General features: G+C 38.9%; 1 protein-coding gene across 2 annotated transcripts in view; it reads left to right on the top strand.

Moving 5' to 3' along the window:
* The window catches only part of TOMM70 (translocase of outer mitochondrial membrane 70), a 36,725-nt gene extending 16,348 nt beyond the window's left edge, over positions 1-20,377 (top strand). For both annotated transcript variants that reach the window (XM_058661796.1, XM_058661797.1), the window contains exons 4-12: positions 846-955; positions 3,980-4,128; positions 7,996-8,203; positions 13,056-13,190; positions 14,080-14,187; positions 15,366-15,482; positions 17,242-17,339; positions 17,779-17,901; positions 19,913-20,377. In XM_058661796.1, coding sequence (XP_058517779.1) covers positions 846-955; positions 3,980-4,128; positions 7,996-8,203; positions 13,056-13,190; positions 14,080-14,187; positions 15,366-15,482; positions 17,242-17,339; positions 17,779-17,901; positions 19,913-20,066 — 1,202 coding nt within the window. In that variant the 3' untranslated portion in view covers positions 20,067-20,377. The remainder of the gene's footprint in view (positions 1-845; positions 956-3,979; positions 4,129-7,995; positions 8,204-13,055; positions 13,191-14,079; positions 14,188-15,365; positions 15,483-17,241; positions 17,340-17,778; positions 17,902-19,912) is intronic.
* The last annotated feature ends 616 nt before the right edge of the window (positions 20,378-20,993 follow it).

Here is a 20,993-nt window from a genome sequence, read left to right as displayed (position 1 = left end):
TAAGGAACCATTGGTTTTGTTTTTAATTTCAAGCCACTGTGACATCACAAAACAGAAGTCCTATTTTGAAATGGATTTATTTTGAGAGCTCTGTGGCAAGGTGGGTTAGAGACAAACACTAATCCTGAGGTCTGCACAAAAGACCAGATGTGAGACGGACATACTATGTTGGCTGGAAGAGAACAGTCCTAAATTACTTGTTTCATTGGCTATGCATAGAATGTTGGGGCAGTAAGAACATCAGAAATCATGCAGCATAGCCTTTTTTGTTTTATGTGTGAGGAAAACAAACCCCAGAGAAATGGAATAACTTTCTGAGCTTTTTGAGGTTGGCAGAGTATATAAAACCAAAGTTCTGAGAATCAGTTTATTAGAAACAAAAGCAGATGTGTCTTCAGGCCATGAGTGTTGTGTTGTTGCTTTCTTTTTTTTTTTAAGATTTATTCATTTTATTACAGCCAGATATACACAGAGGAGGAGAGACAGAGAGGAAGATCTTCCATCCGATGATTCACTCCCCAAGTGACCAGCAACGGGCCGATGTGTGCCGATCCGAAGCCAGGATCCTGGAACCTCTTCCGGGTCTCCCACGCGGGTGCAGTGTCCCAATGCATTGGGCCGTCCTCAACTGCTTTCCCAGGCCACAAGCAGGGAGCTGGATGGGAAGTGGAGCAGCCGGGATTAGAACCGGCGCCCATATGGGATCCCAGGAATTTCAAGGCGAGGACTTTAGCCACTAGGCCACACCGCCGGGCCCATGTTGTTGCTTTCTGTAGTTCATTGTGCCTCTTTAATGCTGATGATCAGCTTTCCAGTAATTTCAGACTGTTTTCCATCATTTCTAGATGTCACTGCTGTGTGTATATTAGAAGGCTTCCAAAACCAACAAAGCATGCTGTTAGCAGATAAAGTTCTTAAACTTCTTGGAAAAGAGAAAGCCAAAGAAAAATACAAGGTAATTTATTTTGGGAAAGGTGATAGAGGTGCTATATACTGGTACAGTGTGTATTGCACATTTTGGATGAAGAAAGTCATGCTTCTGCCTTAATAGGACTACAATTTAGCAAGAGACTCTTACAAAAAGGTACCTCAGAAAATATGTGTAAAATGGAAATTAAAAATTCCTTTCTTTTGGTGCCAAATTTTTTTTTTAATCTTCCAATATAAGAAGTACTTTTAAAAACTCACCAAAAAAAGACATAGTCCTCAAATGTCTGCAACACGTAGACTTGCACCAGGCTGAAGCTAGGAACCTGGAACCCATCCAGGTCAGCATGCAGATTAGCAGGAAGTGGTATTGGACATGGAGTAGCCATGACTCAAAGCTAGCCACTACAATTAGCCATGTAGGTATCCCAGGTTGCACCTTAACTGTCACATAACACACCCACCCCATCCATTTATATTCTCTAATGTTTGTGTGCCACTTTGTAAATCACAGAATACGTCTCAAAAGTAGTATTGTCTTAATTTTTATAATAACCTTATAAAATAGGTATTTCCACTGCCATTTTATTTCATTAGTACTATTTTTTTTTTTTTAAGATTCATTTACTTTTATTGGAAAGGCAGATTTACAGAGAGAACAAGAGACTGAAATATCTTCCATCCATTGGTTCACTCACAGTATGACTGTCATGGTTGGAGCTGATCTGAAACCGTGTGCTTTGAATTCTTTCCAGGTTTCCTTGTGGGAGTAGAATCCCACATCCTTGAACTGTGTTCCTCTGCTTTCCCAGGCTATAAGTAGGGAACTGGATGGGAAGTGGAGCAGCCAGGACACAAACTGGTGGCCATGTGGGTTGCCATTGCTTGCAAGCAGATAATTAACTAATTGAGCCATTGTGCCTACCCCTTGACTGCCATTTTAAAGATGAAGAAACTACTGGAGGCTCAATGAGAATGGTTGTATAGTTAGTAAATGGTGGAAGTGGATTCTGTATGCTGTATATTAGATACTAAAGATTCAATAGTTTGTAACATCTTGATTTAAAAATTTATGATTATATAAAGCAGGAAGGTATTTCTTTTGAAAGAAGAAGTTAAAAGGCATTAATGATTTACCCAGTTTCAACTAAGTGTTACTTGAAATTTCTTACTCAAATTTAGAGTGATGAGTCACTGCCACTATTGTAGTTCTTCTCGTTCTGTAGTAAAAATCTATTTAGACATATTTGTCATTTGATGGGTGAACATTTAACTTAAAAGATTTATTTATTTTAGCCTTCATTAAGGCAAATTAAGTCTTTTTCAGAAGAGCACAAACTTCAATACAAACTTTTTATTTTTTTTTTTTTTAAGATTTATTTATTTTTATTGGAAAGGTGGATATACAGAGAGGAGAAACAGGGAGGAAGATCTTGCGTCCGATGGTTGACTCCCCAAGCAGGCACAACAGCTGGAGCTGAGCCAATCTGAAGCCAAGAGCCTCCTCCGGGTCTCCCACACGGGTGCAGGGTCCCAAAGTCTTGGGCCATCCTCAGCTGCATTCCCAGACCACAGATAGGGAGCTGGATGGGAAGCCGGGATTATAACCGGCGCCCATATGGGATCCTGGAGCATTCAAGGCGAGGACCTTAACCGCTGTGCTGTTGCGCTGGGCCATTTTAAGGATTTATGTAACCGGCGCCCATATGGGATCCTGGAGCATTCAAGGCGAGGACCTTAACCGCTATGCTGTTGCGCTGGGCCATTTTATATTTATTTTTAAGGATTTATGTATTTTTACTGCAAAGTCAGATATATAGAGAGAGGATGAGAGACAGATATAGAAAGAGGATGAGAGACAGAGAGAAATATCTTCCGTCCGATGATTCACTCCCCAAGTGACCGCAACGGCTGGTGCTGCGCCAATCTGAAGCCAGGAGCAAGGACCTCTTCTGGATCTCCCTCGTGGGTGCAGGGTCCCAAGGCTTGTGGCCGTCCTTGACTGCTTTCCCAGGCCACAGGCACAGAGCTGGATGGGAAGTTGGACTGCTGGGATTAGAACTGGCACCCATATGGGATCCCAGCATGTTCAAGGTGAGAACTTCAGTGGCTAGGCCCCGGCACCAGGCCCAAATACAAACTTTTAAATGTGCACTTTCCCTTTTTCCATTTTCTTCTAGACTATTTTCTGACAAAGTCAGATTCCCTTTTTCTGCTTCAAGTGCAAGGATATTAAATCTACCAACATAACAGTAATGGTGTTCATTATTCATGAGTTGTAGAATTCATCAGCACATTTAGGTGCCTACATCCTATATTGAACTATCTAGCCTTTGATACCCAGCTCTGACTTCTGACTCAAGCTGCCTATGACTGCAGAGCCTGAGAGGAAGTTGTGATGGCTCACTGATTGGGTTACTGCCATTCGTGCAGGAGATGTTTTCAGTTCCTGACTTCAGTCTGACCCTGTCATTGTGGGCATTTGGGGAGTGAACCCGCAGATGGGAGTACACATGCGTGTGTGCCTTATCTTTACCTCTGTCGCTTTCAGTCACTTTTCAATAAAAATTTTACTCATTACGTTCAATTTTGTGAATAAAAGATCCAAAATTTCTTTTGAGAGCTTGTTGGCTGTATGATTCCCTCTTTATTAAAATGTATCACTCTAATTGTACGTCATAAAGAGAAACAAAATTTTCCCATAATTATTAATCAGATGACGTGGCAAAAAGAAGTAAAACAAAAGATACAATTTTGATGTGACTTGGAGATGCTGAGGTGAAAGCTCACATGGTCTATTTGAGCTTTGCAGCAGCTGTGTAAGACATGGTCCTATCTTTGGAGAGGAGAAAGGCTTATTTATAGCCTGCTTTGAACAGTTGGGACTGACAGCTTAACCACTGCTGCTGTCATATGTCCTATAACTGGGAATTTAATCTTCAGTTATTTGAAAATGGATTTTAGTTTTACAGTAGTCATGTTTATGTTATACAGTGTGCCTACTTTGGCTATTGGTCTCTTGTCCTGATATACTCCCATGATTAAATTTCAGAACCGTGAACCTCTGATGCCATCTCCACAGTTTATCAAATCCTATTTCAGTTCTTTCACGGATGATATTATTTCTCAGCCCATGCTTAAAGGAGAGAAGTCTGATGAAGATAAAGACAAGGAAGGGGAGGCTTTAGAAGTGAAAGAAAAGTAAGTATGTCCAGCATGGTGTGTGATTAATATATTGTTTTGCTGCTATGAATTTTCTCTATAATGCAAGTGAGTTCTAAGACCTCAGGAAAAATATCTGTATATATGCATTCACCTGTAATAAAGTTTTGTAGTGCTATTGTTAAAATAAAAATGCTTCACTAATGTGTGAGAACTTTCCAGTGAGTCAGAGGTTTACAGCCTGGAGGCCTGCTGCTTCAGTCCCTCATGGCATGCTCAAGTCCGGAGGTCGACTGTATTGGAATACAAATACCAATCTGAAATAACTGCAAAACATTCAAATGTTTGAACTAAGGGAAAATTTCCATTTATAAACTTTTTAATTTTTTTTTTTTTTTCTGGAAAGGCAGATTTAAAGAGAAGGAGAGACAGAGGGAAAGATCCACTCGTTCACTCCCCAAGTAGCCTCAACAGCCAGAGCTGAGCTGATCTGAAGCAAGGAGCCAGGAGTTTCTTGAGAGTACCCAAAGAATGAATTTGTTTTCTAAGTTCTGCTTGCCTAACAAAATTCCAGTATTTGGGCTTCTTGTGTTTCATTGAGTAGAAGCTGAAAGCAAAGTTCAGGATGTTGTGTTTACAGCTTGCAGTCTAGTGATGGAAGGTAACATATAAGCTATCTGGGCTGTTTATCCATTTGTTTTTTTAACAATACTTGTGTTTTGCTGTTAAGGCTAGCTCTCTAAGAGAAGGAACAATAACATTGTTGGGAAGGTATGTTTTAAATGAGTTAGAAACAAGAATATAATGGTCTTACCGCATAGCAAAGAGGGGTAGGGTTTGAGGAAACATTTTTATTGTTGACTACCTTTTGAGGGAAGGCACTATGCATAATTTTACTGAACTGTATAAATATTAGTTGGTATATAATCTGTATATAAACTGTATATAAACTGTAGTTAAGAAACAAATACTAAGATGTCAAATATTTGACAGGCACAATGACTCTGTAACTAAATCCTTACTTTCAAGTGCCAGGATCCCATATGGGTGCCGGTTCATGTCCCAGCTGCTCCACTTCCCATCCAGCTCCCTGCTTGTGGCCTGGGAAAGCAGTCAAGGACGGCCCAAAGCTTTGGGACCATGTACCCATGTGGGGAGACCCCAAAGAAGTTCCTGACTCCTGGCTTCACATTAGCTCAGTTCTAGTTTTGGCCACTTGAGGAGTGAACCAGTGGACGGAAGATCTCTCTGTGTCTGCTTTCCATAAATCTGATCTGCCTTTCCAATAAAAATACATAAATCTTTAAAAAAAATTTTTTTAGGGCCCGGCGGCATGGCCTAGTGGCTAAAGTCCTCACCTTGAAAGCCCCGGGATCCCATATGGGTGCCGGTTCTAATCCCGGCAGCTCCACTTCCCATCCAGCTCCCTGCTTGTGGCCTGGGAAAGCAGTTGAGGACGGCCCAATGCATTGGGACACTGCTCCCGCGTGGGAGACCTGGAAGAGGTTCCAGGTTCCCGGCTTCGGATCGGCACACATCGGCCTGTTGCTGGTCACTTGGGGAGTGAATCATCGGACGGAAGATCTTCCTCTCTGTCTCTCCTCCTCTGTGTATCTGGCTGTAATAAAATGAATAAATCTTTAAAAAAAAATTTTTTTTTAATTATTCTAACAGTGATACAGACAATTTCTCTTCCAGGGGTGAGAATTTGTTGCAGGGGTTAAGTCACAACCTGAGATAAGTGCACCCCCTGTTGAAATGCCTGGATTCAAGTACTACTTCTGCTTTTTTTTTTTTTTTTAAGATTTATTTTTATTTGGAAGATTTTACTAAGAGAAGATGAGCTGGAGGGAAAGATTTTTCCACCCACTGGTTCACTCCTCCAAAATGCCACAATGGCCAGAGCATGGCCTGTCCAAAGCTAGAGCCAGTAGCTTCTTCTGGGTCTCCCACATAGCTGCAGAGGCCCAAGGCCTTGGACCATCCTGCACTGTTTTTCCAGGTCATTATCAGGGAGTTGCATCAGAAGCAGAGTAACTGGGATTAGAACTGGCACCCAAATAGGGTGCTGGCACCTCAGGTGGAGAATTAGTTGTACCATCATGCTGGTGCCAGAAAAATTATGTTTCCTTAAGGTTCATGAACTGAAGAACAAAACTAGAATGCAGGAAACAACAACACAAATGTGGTTATCAGAAAGGCTACTATGGATTTGTAAGGTTAACTGAAATGAGGATACTTAGTTTACAACATCCTATATAGGGGTGCTCCTCCACCTAGGATGGGGATTTTGTCCTGATAAGTCCAGCGTAAGTGGAAAACATCTTGTCAATAATGCATTTCACCTGCTAAACACACTACACTACAGCATATCAGTTGTTTAGCACTATGGCTGTATTGCTGACTAGGAGCTGCAATAAAAAGCACATATGACCAGCCTGGGATAATACCAAAATATGAAGTGAGGTTGCTACTGAAACATTGTGTTTTCTGTATAATAGTAATGTCAGATTATGGTTAAGTCTGGGATTCAGCTGTATTTACAAGATGCTTCAAAGGTCATTCAAGATAAATTTCAGCTCAAAAGAATCTCTTCTATAAGCATTTTAGAGTAAGTTGTATTCTGTTTACTGCATATTTTAAAAGAAAAATGTTTTATATTTTAGAATTTATTTAAGAATCAGGGAGACCCAAGAGTTCCATCTTACTGGTTCACTCCTCTAAATGATTGCAACAGGTTGGGATGGGGCTCTTCTCCCACCCCTCCGCAGGAGTGCGCAGTGAAGCCAGAAACTCAGTCCACTTCTCCTTAATGCAGGGCACAGACCTGACTACTTGAGAAACAACCTGCTGTCTGCCAGTGTGCACATTATCCAGAAGCTGGATTCAGCAGTGTGAGATGGGATGCAGGCATCTTAAAAGCCAGGCTAAAATGCCCACCCCAAGGAGGGTATTTTTAAAGTCCTATTTGATAGAGGAGTTCTCTTTTACCTGTTTTTTTTTTTTTTTTTTGCCTTTCTCTCCCTTAAGATTTATTTATTTATTTGGAAGTCATGCTTACTGAATGGGAGCTCTTCCATGTGCTATGCTGGTTTACTCCTCAGATGACTGGGCTGGGCCAAAGCCAAGAGCTAGGAGCTTAATCTGTGTCTCCTGCCTGGGTGGCATGGGCCCAGATACTTGGATCGTCTTCTGTTATGTTTCCCAGTCATTAGCAGGAAGCTAGATTGGAAATGAAGCAGATGAAGCTTAAACCAGCACTTGTATGGAATCTTGGTGTTGCAGGCAGCAGCTTTACATGCTTCAAGACAAGACTGGCCCCTAATTTTGCATTTTTGGTTATTATGTGTCCATTATTTTAGATGAAAACAATAGGCCTTCTATTTGAGAACTCTTCGGATATTTCCCTGTCTCCAGCTTCACGTTTATAACCCAGTCCATTTTCCACATGACAGCCAGAATAATCTATAAAAGCACGGCTCTGATCACAGGGCTTGGTTGGCTTCTGTGACACTAAACTAATTTGATTATTTCCCCCTTTTTTGCTCCGCTGTTAGTGATTAAAAGTATTATCACTGATTAAAGAATGTTATCAATGTGCTGCAGATGTGAAGGTAAATAAAACAGGGTCCTTAGTAAGTGTTGAAGTTAGTCTTGTCTTTGATTATCTCATCTGTCCACATAATGCTTTCTTTTAAAACTTTTCCTTCAAGGCATTGGGAAAGTTCCAGTCTCCATTAAAAAATCTGAATCTGTTTAACCTCTGCCTCCCAGCTCAAGTTCCACACCGGCTGATCCAACTTTTTCACAAGAAGTGGATAGTTATTTAACGTACAGACTCAAATGTGACGTTTTGGCAATTGATTTTTTATTCGTAAATAATTTCCACTATCTTTTTATTTTCAGTTCTGGATATTTAAAGGCCAAACAGTATATGGAAGAAGAAAATTATGATAAAATCATAAGTGAATGCTCAAAAGAAATAGATGCTGAAGGCAGATACATGGCAGAAGCATTATTACTGCGAGCCACCTTCTACCTACTTATTGGCAATGCCAATGCGGCCAAACCAGATTTAGATAAGGTTATCAGTTTGAAAGAAGCTAACGTGAAGGTACATTTTAAGATGTGTGTGTGTGTGTGAGTGAAGAAATGAATAGATACAGTGCCTTGGATAACATTTGGCAGATTTGTTTTAGCATTTCAGCTGACATCTCTCCAATAGGCTGTTTTGTTTTAGATGGGGCAGCACACAGAGTTCAGTTGATGCTGTGATTCTGAAACCTAAATACTATTTTTTTTTTTAAGATTCATTTATTTGTTTGATGGAGCTAGAGAGAGAGATAACTTTTCATCTGTTGGTTCACTCCCAGAATGACTGCAACAGCTAGGGTTGATACAGGCCAGAGCTAGGAGTCCAGTAGCCCTGGGTCTCCCAGATGTTTGGCAGAAACCCAAGCACTTGGGCCACGTTTTACTTATTTCCCAAACACAGTAGTAGAGGACTAGATTGGAAGTGGAAGTGGAGCAGCCAAGATTTGAACTGATGTCCATAGGGCATATCAGTGTCTTCAGGTAGAGGCCTAACCCACTGTGCCATAGTGTTGGCTCTGGAAATTTTTTCTTGTAGTCTGGAAATTTCAGCTTCCTCTTGTAGCAACTACCTGTTGTGCTGCACTATATTGTGTAGTGGTAAAGATGATACAGCAGTGCTGTAGTAATGTTAGCCATTATATGGGACCTGTTATATACATTTAATAAAAAGTAGTATATTAATATTAAATTCATTTATGATGTATTTGCAAAGATATTGTATTTGAAAACAGCTTCTAAAAACACAATACAGAAATATCACAGAAGTTTTTCTAGTTGTATTTTCCTAGTCTTGTTAAGAATGTTACAATTTCTTTATTATTATAATTTATGATTTATTTGTAAAATACATTGCATTCATTTTTGAGTTCTTTCATGAGAGTGAGTCTGAAGTCTTACATGAAGCTCTAGGGGTTTGGTCATAAACCTTAACACTTAATCCTTTATTGGCATGATTGTTTATCCTGGCTGATGGTCTCCTACCGAGGCTTCTAACTATGTAACCTGGTGTCATGAAAATTTGCTTGTGCTGCCAGATTTCTTTGTCTGATCTATGTATGGTGGATTCTTTTTTTTTTTTTTAATAATCTTGCTTAGTTGATTAGGGTACAAAGTGTCAAGGGCTAAAGGAAAGTGGGTAATACCATTGTTTCCACACTAATATCATCATTTTAAGAATGTTACAATTTCTATAATTGAGGATTAAGGCAGTCTGTTGAATTATGTGTGCCTTATCAGTGTACCAAAACAGAAGTTCACCAATTAACTGGTCTTTTTTTTTTTTTTTTTTGTTACTGGCTTGTTAATAAACTCTGTGGCCAGTTTCTTCCTTGATTTAATTGACCTTTATGGCCTCTTTCACTTATAAAATGATCATTAATATATTTAGAGGAAAAACAATGTTTTAAAGTCCTAGATATTTGGGGGTTTTAATTATTTTATGTTTACATAGTGAAGAGGGATCTCCCATTAGGTTGAAGAAGGTTAAGGTATGGAGGAAGGTGGGTGGGATAAATGCTGCTGCTTTTTTTTCCAATCTCTTTTGTGTTCGCAGAGGGAAAGAAGGAAGAACCTCTTGTGTTACTTCTGCTTTTGATGGTTTCGATAGTTCTTAGACATTGTTGGCTTTGTTGCACCCAGGTTAAGAAAATCTTTTCAAGGTCTATTGGCTGACAAAAATCCGCCTTAGTGCATCCATAGACCCAGGAAAATGATGCAAAGCTTGGCCAGGAGAGGGGTCCAACCTGTTCCACTTCCCATGCTCGGGTGAGGCACTCCATGTCCTTTGCTGGCCAAATGAGCTGGCTGTCATGTCCCCCATGCACAGGCATCAGCAACTGAGGAGGCCCAATCCTGACACATGCCCTTCTAAAATCACAATACAGAAGCATCACAAAAGTTTTTCCACTTGTATTTTCCAAATCTTGTTAAGAATGTTACAATTTCTATAATTGAGTATTAAGACAATTTTGAATTATGTGTGCCTTAAAAGTGTACCAAAATAGAAGTTCACCAACTAACTGCTTTTCGTTCCAAGGGTTGATCACATATATTGTGATTTAACCTGTGGCTGGGGTTTGAGTTCAGCCAGCTAATTGGGAGAATCCCTAAAGAAACCTTTCTTGGGGTAACCTAAGACTAGACTCCTATGTAAGCCGTCTAGCACAGGGTCAGGTTTGGTCTTTCACCTGCACCAGCCAGAACATTTATAGAACGTACTATAGTGGTAGATGCCGCTGCCTGAAAAGTTCTGACCCAGCCCCATCTCTCACGCAAGCTGATGGGTTGCCACAGCCTAGTCAGGGTAACCACCAGTTACCACCACCAGGCCAACCCGTAGCCCGGTTTTTGGTGTGCCGGCATTTGCTGCAGCATCTGGCTCTTCTGCACACTCATGGATCCTGCAGCTTAACTCAGGCCAACCCACTCCCAGACCCAGCCCACACATATGCCAGAGGGTGCTGCTGCCTTGACCAGCCTGGCCTGCCTTCAGCCCCAGCTCTCGTGTTCACCAACAGAAGCTTCAGCCTAGCAGGGGAATTTCTCAGGTTGCCCTATCAGGCCTGATCCTAGCCTTGAATCTCACTAATGCCGGTAGATAGTGTAGCCTAGCCTAGCCTGACTTGGCTAGCCCCTCCTAATGTTGGCACTCACCAGCAGTTACTGCAGCCTGTCTCAACTGGCTCACATTCATTCTGGTTCTTATGTCCTGAATATTTGTTAAAACTTCTTTGAAAATCAGATTTTCAGATTACCTTCATAGTACTGCCTTTAATTTTGTTTCCTGACCATTGCAATTCTGTTTCATATTTTTGTTGTAAAATTGAGCATTCTTATTTGTTTCATATATGTAGCATTGAGATATATGAGGTATTGCTTTGAACAAAATTTTGAAGGGACTCATTATTGTGATTTCAGCTTTAACAGCAAAAACACTATTTGCCAGGTACAAAAATTAGCTCAGAATGAATCAGGGACGTTGCATACACCGAAATTCCATGTGGGTGCTGTTTCAAGTCCTGGCTGTTCTGCTTCCCAGCCAGCACCCTGCTCATGGCCTACGAAAGCAGTGGAATATGGCCCAGGTCCTTGGACTCTGTACTCACAAAGAAACTCCTGTCTCAGCTTCAGACCAGTCCAGCTCTGGCCATAATAGCCATTTGGGGAGTGAGCCAGTGGATGGAAGATTAATCTCTTTCTCTGTGTAACTCTTTCAAGTAAAATAAGTCCTTTTAAAAAACCAGAGCTAAATGTAAAAGCTAAAATTATAAACCTTTTTTAAGAAAACAGGAGAAAATATTCATTACCTTGTATTTGCCAGTGGTTCCTGAGATAAACACCAAAAGCATAAAAGAAACAACTTAAGAAATACATGCTTTGGTCTTTCTAAAATTAAAAACTTTTTGCACTTCAAAGGACAGTATCAACGTTCAACATGGAGAAAAACCTCCCACAGAATGAGAGAAAATATTCACAGTTCATTTATCTGATAAGGGGCTGATGTAAAGATTAAGGGAAAAAAACATGAAAACCAACAGTATAAAGAACCTAATTTTAAAATGAGCAAATATCTGAATAGATATTTCTCCAAGGAATATGTAGAAATCAGCAATGTGAGGGCATACTTAAATAACAGACTGATGCAGTTATGACTGTTTATGTAGGACTATACGATTGTAAAAATATAGGGAAAATCAGACAGGGGTGGGGATTTGGGGAGAAGGTAGGGAAATCCCAGACCAGATGGAACTGTAGCATAGTTCAAAGCTTAAAAAAAATTGTTTTAAGAATATGTAGAAGTGACCAATAATAACATGAAGAATACCAGGATCATTAGCCATTATAGAAAAGCAAATTAAAAACTACATGATACAACTTCATGCCCACAAGGATGGCTGTCATCAGGAAAATCGGCTACAAACAAAACGATGGGCAGTAGCAAGTATTGATGAAGGTGGAGAGGTTGAAGCCCTCCTACATTGTTGTGAATGTAAATGATAAAGTGTCTTTGGAAATGAGTTGGCAGTTCCTGAAAAAGCTAAATATGTTTCAGTTATCATATAATTGAGTAATTCCACTTCTAGATAAAGAGTTTAACATGTGTTTCAATATGAACTTTTTAAAAGATTTATTTATTTATTTTGAAAGAATTTCACAGAGCCTGGGAGAGACAAAAGATCTTCCTGTTTCTGCAATGGCCAGGGCTAAGCCAGGCCAAAACCAGAAGTCCCACATGGATGGCGGGGCCCAACACTTGGGCCATCTTCTATTGCCATTCCCAGGTCATTAGCAGGGAGAATGGATCAAAGTTTGGCAGGCAGGACATAAACCAGTGCACATGTGGGATGCCAGTGGACGCAGGTGGCAGCTTTACTTGCTACACTGCAGTGCTGGCTTTCAAAATAAACTTTGTTCATGAATATTCATAGCAGCCATCAAATGTCCATCATTTGATGAATGGACAAATAAAATCTCTCCGATGGAGTAATATACAGCCATAAAAATTGAGGTGCTGGTACATGCTACAACACAGATGAACCTTAAAAACATGCTGAGTGAAAGAAGGCACACTCAGGGTCATATAATATAGTATTTCATTTGTTTGTTAGTTTCAAAAAGACACAAGATTATAGAAAAAGGAAATGGGTGGTTTTCAGGGGCTATGGGTAAGAGGGACTGGAAAGTGACATATTTCTTTCGGGAATTAGGTAATGGTGATTAATGTGCAGTTTAACTACTAAAGTGCTAAAAATGACCAACATGCACCCTTTAAAAAAGTAAGCCTTAAAAATATGTGAATTACATCCATAAAGTTGCTATCCTTGAAAGAAAAACAAAGCAGTGATTAACGTTCACTTCCTTTGGGTTTGTAGCTTCGAGCAAATGCCCTGATCAAGAGAGGCAGCATGTACATGCAGCAGCAGCAGCCCCTGCTGTCCACGCAGGACTTCAACATGGCTGCCGACATGGATCCTCAGAACGCAGACGTCTATCACCACCGGGGACAGGTACACCGCTCACTGACCAGGACGTCTCACGTCTCTGGTGATGTCACTTCTGATGTTTATGAGCGAAATATAATACAGTTGCTTAGAGTTTGGATTGACTTTTCTTTGATTCCACCTTGATTATCAGTTTTGATATTTACTATGAAAAAGATAAAAAGAAAACAAACAATGATGGCTTGCTAGTTTGGTTTGTTTTTTAGGTGCCCCCTTGGTCATTGGTTTTCAATGAGTAAAACATTAATTACATTTAGCAAGCATTTTAGTTAATGCTAGAAACAACCATGTGATTTTCATAGACTCTTTAAGAAAATACCAGCCTGGGTTCTATAAATTCTCAAGTCTCTCATAAATCCCATTTTGTAAAAGGTATGTTTCTTTAATAAGAACATATAGTGAAGAAACAGTTCCTGATTACCACCTCATACGGAACAGCATGACTTCATGGCTGGTTGGAATATGTTATGGTAGGAAATAGAGGCTCTCCATATTGTCACTGAAGTGGTAAATGTCTTTGGGAGGATTTTGCATGGTATGTCTGTTTGGCGTGTATTAGTAAGTGTTGAGCTGCCTTTTAAAACTCTTCACATTCTGATGCTCTCTGTGTGTTCACTGGCAGTGTCTTAAGATTTGCTTTTAAAATTAGCTGATGTGTAACCTGGTTTGAAATTAGAAAACTAAAATGTTTACTTTTCCAGGAAAAGGGGTTTCTTAGTAGAGTTTTTTAAAACTTGGACACTGGTATGGTTTTAGAATCTTTCCTTCAAAATTCTAACATTTTCTGGTATACTGTTTCTGGATGTAATTCCATATAGGATAATTGTTATATTCTGAGCACTGTACTGAACTGTGGTAATGGAGAGACATGGTATGTACTTATTTTTTTCCTTAGCTGAAAATACTGCTTGATCAAGTTGAAGAAGCAGTGGCAGATTTTGATGAATGTATTAGATTAAGACCTGAGTCTGCTCTGGCACAAGCTCAGAAGTGTTTTGCACTGGTACGTAATTCTCTTTTGTTATTTCCTAAACATCATATTTACTTCCCAGAGTTAATAAAAATATTTCATTGTCTCCAAAACCATTTATGATAGTCCTTCCAGAAGTTCATGAAAAATGGTATTCAGGGTGAATGTTTTAGGCAAATAGTTAAATGCTTCCCATATTGGAGTCCCAGCTCCTCTTCCCGCCCACCTTCTTGCTAATGAGCATCCTAGGAGGCAACAAGCGATGGTTTAACTAGGTGGGTCCCTGCCACCCATGCGGAAGATCCCAGTTGGCATTCTGGGTTCTTGGCTTCAACTGGACCTAGCTGCAGCTGCTACGGACATTTCGGGAATGAACATCTCTGTCTTTTGAAAGTAAAGTGAAAAGAATTTAGAAAATAATTTCAAAAATACATGTTTATTTTTTTAAGTAAAGGCATACTACTTTTATAAGAATGGATTCATTACACACATGTTCCTGGGTTCGCATTAGCAAAGACCCCATGTATACTGTGCGTATCACAGTGCACATTTTCCATAATTTTTTGACGTACTCATTTTGTTTTTCCCTGAAGGATGACTGGAGTGGGATAGTATATGTAAGAAATAATGCGCAGAGCCTGTATTTCTGTGGGTATTTGAGTTCCTCTTGATGCCTCTCCTTTGTTTGATGCTCACCTAGATAGAACTGATTTCCCTGCTTCTTTGCCATAAACTAATGTGAAGACAAAAGCACTTTGAGGAAACAGTCTATAGTCATGATGCTAATAACTGTTCTGTCACGTCTCGTTGATGGAGGTCTTTGTTAGTATTCAGAAACGCAAAGCTGAAAAGGGAAAATATATTCACAAGAGATGTCACTCTATAACCAGAGTCTTAAAAGAATTTCCTTTTTAGAAATTCAGAAGTTGAGTTGCAAGCACAAATACACTTCTATTACAGATGAAAGTATGAGTTTTTAAAAAAATGTTCGTAGATTTAGCACTCCTTAAGTTGTATGCAGAAGCCGTAGTCCTACACTCTCTGTGGATCCCTGCTGCTATGATGTTTCCTTAGAACTTCTTTGGATTCAACACTTTGTTAGAAAATTACATACTTTTCTGGGCATATTTCTATAATCTTATGGGTCCTTTGTAATATGTTAACAGTCTAGGAATTTTTAATTCACAAGTCTGTTTGAATTTCTGAAACAGTATCGCCAGGCATATACGGGAAATAATTCTTCACAAATTCAAGCAGCTATGAAAGGCTTTGAAGAGGTCATAAAGAAATTTCCGAAGTGTGCTGAAGGCTATGCGCTGTATGCCCAGGTAAATGTGCTCTTCTGAGAGGATTGGTGTGCGGGTGCTGCATCCCAGTGCTTCTGTGGAGGCAGAGGGTTTGTTCCTGCTTGGATTCTCTCTCATGGCCCCAGGAGGATACTGGTTCCTGCAGAAGAGGCTCCTGGGAAACCAAGAGCTTAAACTCATAACCTGGGTATACATGTTTGGATTGGATTTGTAAAAATAATCATCTTAAGAAAATTGCCTCTGTAACAAAGAGGGAGAATGTCCATGGAAAAAGTTTTCTTTCTCTTTACACACTTCTTAAATGGTTAGATAAATATAAGCTATGACAACTTATTTTTTCTTTAGTTTGTCCAAAATTCTTAAAGCTTTCTTGGATTAAGATTGAAGCATTGGGGCTTGGCGGCGTGGCCTGGTGGCTAAGGTCCTCGCCTTGATCCCATATGGCCGCTGGTTCTAATCCCAGCAGCTCCACTTTCCTCTCTATCTCTCCTCCTCTCAGTGTATCTGACTTTGTAATAAAAAAATAAAATAAATCTTAAAAAAAAAAAAAAAGATTGAAGCATTTCCTTCTTGTCATCTTCAGGCACGTTAATTTTAAAATTAAGGATATTGAAGGTTTTTTGAGCCAGGAAATTTGAGAAGATTCATTTGTGTTAGGTTGTGATTTAATTCTGCACAGATCCTGCACATTACTTCTGAATTATGAAACCCAATCCTGAAGTTATTTGACCTTAGTAAGAAATACTTTTATCTATTCAATCTTAGTTCTTCATGATTTCTTGAATAGCATGATAAAAATGGAACATTGGTTGCTGACTATGCAACCAATTATAATTATAGAAGTAATGTACTAAGATTAAGACTTTCTAAAATGTATCAAAATAAGACATGTACATTTTAACCATATGACATTTGTATCAAATAGATACACTCAGGCTTATTAAACTTGGTAAACTAGAACATGGTAGTATCATCCTTTTTGTCATGGCATCCAGGGCTCTTTTTGTGCAAAGTTCCATAAGCAGCTGAAAGAGCAAAGGCCACTGTATAGCTTTGAAAAAATGCTAGCAGCAGCTCTACTACAGAGCTTTGTTATTGCATATTCCTGAGTCAGTGTGTACCTTCAAAATAGGTTTGACTAGTGGAAGCTCTCTTCTCAGCAGTAGCCTTATGTTCTGTTGGCCCTAACGTTCATGTTCTTTGGCTTGTCTGAATTTTTAAGACAATCTGTTTTATATACAGTAATTATACACAGACAGGTATAGTTATGTGGCATAACTTTCTTGTAACTCTCCAAGCTTGAGTTTAGGTCCTGACCAACTTTCAGTTAGAATTTGTGTGCTTTGGTCTCATGTATTTTTAGCTATTGGGTTGGCTTTAAAGTAGCTAATTATAACTGCAGTTTTGAAAACTAACCATTTTTAGGGAATGACCAATAATAGCAGAAACCTTAACTTACCCTTCTGAATGCATATTGCTCTCAAACTAGTTCCCTTAGGATTTACTAGGATACCTTATAAATAAGTGAGGTGAGTGATTCTATGGGATTCATTGTTTTTTTGCAGATTACCTGCTGTTGTATGTAACTATCTGCCCAAGGTTTTATCACAGCCCCACCTAAAACTGCCAATAATAAAAATGTAAAATTTAAATCTTCTTATATCCCCAAAACATCATCTGACAATGAAAGGACAAATGAAGTAAATTTTAATAATCAATATGCTTTTAACCACATAGATCACCAGTTGCTGTAATATAACTGCAGTATCTCCCCTCATAGGCATTAACAGACCAGCAGCAGTTTGGTAAAGCTGATGAAATGTATGATAAATGCATTGAGTTGGAACCAGATAATGCCACGACATATGTCCATAAAGGGTATGTATACGGTTCAATTTGTACCTACTAAATTCCATACATGATAATAAAATGAGTTTTTCTGGATGTTGAGGTAAAAGGGATTTGGTAGAGAAGTCCCAGTGAATAAACTGACTGGTTTCTTGATATGTATTTTCATTCTTAAAGTAAGCATTTTGTCTAAAGGTTTAAATTTCAGTTTTCTTATCTTTTTGTCCTTGAATTATCCTAAGAAACCATTTCCATTTATACAGAGCAAAAAATAAGAAATACAAGGTAAGTTAGCAACAGAGATTGTTGGACTTTTTTGATAGTAAGAAATGTGGACTGCAATACATAACTTGAAAGAAAAACAGTTTGTTGCTCATTATGTTCTGCTTTAGTTTTTGTTTTTCCTTTCAAGTTCACTGAATGTGGAAACTGACCATGGTCACATCTGACTGCTTTTTTGTATTTGCAGTTTACTTCAGCTTCAGTGGAAACAAGATCTGGATAAAGGATTGGAACTTATCAGCAAGGCCATTGAAATTGACAATAAATGTGATTTTGCATATGAAACCATGGGAACTATTGAAGTGCAAAGGTAACTTCTAGAGTTTGTTTTAGGAAATTTTTGGCAGCTCTTCATTTACTTTTCATTCTTTTCACAATATCAGTTTTTAAAACCATCATCAGTGGTCATTAAAAATTTTGAAGTCTGTTAATGCCTTTTGGAGGTGAATTTGCCTCAAGATGTATTTTTCTTGCTTGTTATTCTTTCAAATCAAAATTCTCTTTTTTTAAGATGTTGACCATATGCATTAGAAAGGGAAATTAGGACTTTCGCAATACTTGTTGTTGAGTTTCCACTTTTTTTGCCTATGTTACTCCTGTTGGAGAAAAAGTCCCTGTAATGTGCTTGGGAAGTTGTGAACATAAGGATTGGTGGCTAGGTTTTCCTAGTGCCTGGATCCTGCTACTACCAGGAAACAACCAGCCAAGTGATAAGCAAGCTGCAGTGTTATCTGTGAGGGTTTTCTTTAAAATTGGAGTTAGATACTTTTTTTTTTCAACTCTGACATTCCTGTAAATTCTTGCTTTGTGTGATTGTTTATCCATGGATGACAGCTGTTAATATTTGTGGGATTTATCATAATAAAAAAAACCCATGTTAATATTGTCATTGCTGCTCATACTTACTCTTGGCTTAGTGCTGAACTTCAGGTTTTCCAAATGTTTCAGTGCCGTTACCTTCTCTGAGCCCCAGTTTCACTGTGGTGGCCCACACCCAGTCTGGATAGGTTAACAAAGTTGCACACATTGTGAACCAAGCTGTGAAGACAGTGTTTTCAGTCCATATTTCATTGAATCACTGCTCCTGGTCTGTTACTTGTCAGGAACTGAGAATAGCTCTTGTAAACTGGTATCATCCAGCTCCTGCTGCCCTGTCCCTGCTCAGCTGGAGTGCCTCAAAAAAGTCTTGTGTTTCTTTTGAATCATTCTGAACTGACCATTGCATGCAAATACTAAACTACTTCTTAGTTGTTACTGTGTTACTATGAATAGAATATTCTTATACTAGAATAGGATTAGAATACAGCAAAATAGAATTTTTTTTAGAATAATGTACATATAAGAATCTGCATTTACGGTGTTATAGATCTTGGTTAAGGATCTGTGCTCTGAGAGCGTTTGATGGAATTTTATTTTTATGTCTTAATTGTACTTTAGACATTTCATACTAAATCTTACTATTAAATAAGTTAATGCGAATGAAGAAAATTGCTGATTTTCCTTATCCTGAGATTTAGCACAAGTGCTACCTGTAGTATCTGAACAAGAATTCTAAAACTGACATTTTAGATAATTTAATCATGTAGCTTTTTTCTTTTGGTGTAGGAGGTTAACTATGGTCATTTAAGGTACATTCTACTTTGCTGCTATGTAAGAGTCTTGTTTTAGTAGAAATTTAGAATTTAGGAACCAGACAAGTCTGATTTTAAATAGCTCGTTTAAATTCCTTATTTCCTTATCTCCGTGTTCCCATATAAACAAAGACTATAAGATACAATGTAAGTTACTGGTTACTCAAAACCATGTCAATTCCATAATGTTGCAAATTGCTGTTGATGTTATATTGGGACTCTTAATTGACTGGAATGATATTCTACCAGCTCTAACTTTGGACCAGAAATGGTCTCCCCAAGAAACTGTTCAACCCATCTGGACAATAAGTAGCTGGACTCTATGCTTGGTATATGTTTGCAAGGAAAGAATCTTGATTGAATTTGAACTGTAATACTGCATCAAGGTGGAGGAATCCACCAGGGGGGAAGGGAGGGGGAGGGGAGGGGTGGGGGGATTCCCAGAGCCTATGAAACTGTCACATAATGCAAAATAATAAATAAAAAAAAACATAAAGTATTAAAAAAAGATACAATGTAAGTACATAGTACTTGTGACAATAGTTACATCCATTGCCTCTTAAAAAAAGAAACATTTCATTACATTTGTTAAATGTTAGTGATCGTATTTCCCTTAGCATCACTTAAACTTTATTGAGTGTTTTGAAGTACTTGTGGAATCTGAAACTATGAAAATATTTGTTCTTTTAGAGGAAACATGGAGAAAGCCATTGACATGTTCAACAAAGCTATTAACCTGGCCAAGTCAGAGATGGAAATGGCTCACCTGTATTCACTTTGCGATGCTGCCCATGCCCAGACAGAAGTTGCAAAGAAATATGGTTTGAAACCACCAACATTATAAGACAAGGGGAAAGAAGACTGACCTTCTTTTTAAAAGTTTACCCTGTCATCAGCTGAACCCTAAAGACACTTGTGAACCTCGTGAACTGTGTTGAATGGTGGAACTTAACATTTCCGTTTGTGGTGTTGTCACTCCTTACATCTGTTTCATGTCTAAATGTTGTGGGCGTGGCTGTTGAAGGATGGTTGCAGTGTTGCAGCTTTTATTTCCTGTGCAACAGAAGCTTAGACCTCTTAAAAGGGATATGCAAATAAAGTTGCATAGAGTACAAGTGATAAGTGGCCATGCAAATAAAAACTTTGATTTGTTGATTTGTTTTTTTTTTTAATGTGGGCTGGAGGGTTGATTGTGTTTTTTATGTATATGTGAGTATTTTATAGGATGTTCTTAATGTAAGTGTTGTAAAATAATTTTTATATTCAATTACTCCTTTTTAGTTTATATTCTGAAGGCAAAAAGCTTAAATGGGGATTCCAGTACAACTGAGAGAGCCTTTAAGCGATTGTCAGATAGTACTATACCTCTGATTACAACAGTTGGTTTTCATGTGGTAAATTCTGCCGAAGCAAAACGTTCTGATATGTGTATCAAAAGATCTGAGTCATTAACAGAGAAGTGGACCAGGCAAGCAAATAAGATGAAATGCAAGTATGTTTATAATTGCCTGTGGCTATTTTTGTAAAATACACTATTTAATGGTGCACTTTTGAAAGTGCATGTTGCTAGTGTGTGTGACTCAAGTAAAGATGGACTCAGTGTGATATATAGGGGTATTCAGTTAGCTTAAATTCTCACGAAGAACCAGTAGCTGAAGGTTTCAGAAGCGGCTGTGAGTCCTGAAGGCATAGCACAGTGTGCGCTCTGGTGACGACGCAGAGAGCTGCACCGGCCGCCTGTGCTGGAGGACCGCGGAAGCTGAGGACACCT

Source organism: Ochotona princeps, chromosome 3 (genome assembly GCF_030435755.1).
Source record: "Ochotona princeps isolate mOchPri1 chromosome 3, mOchPri1.hap1, whole genome shotgun sequence".
Taxonomy (NCBI): Eukaryota; Metazoa; Chordata; class Mammalia; order Lagomorpha; family Ochotonidae; genus Ochotona; species Ochotona princeps.
The sequence above is the reverse complement of the archived record's forward strand: the minus strand, read 5'-3'. Positions and strand labels throughout refer to the sequence as shown.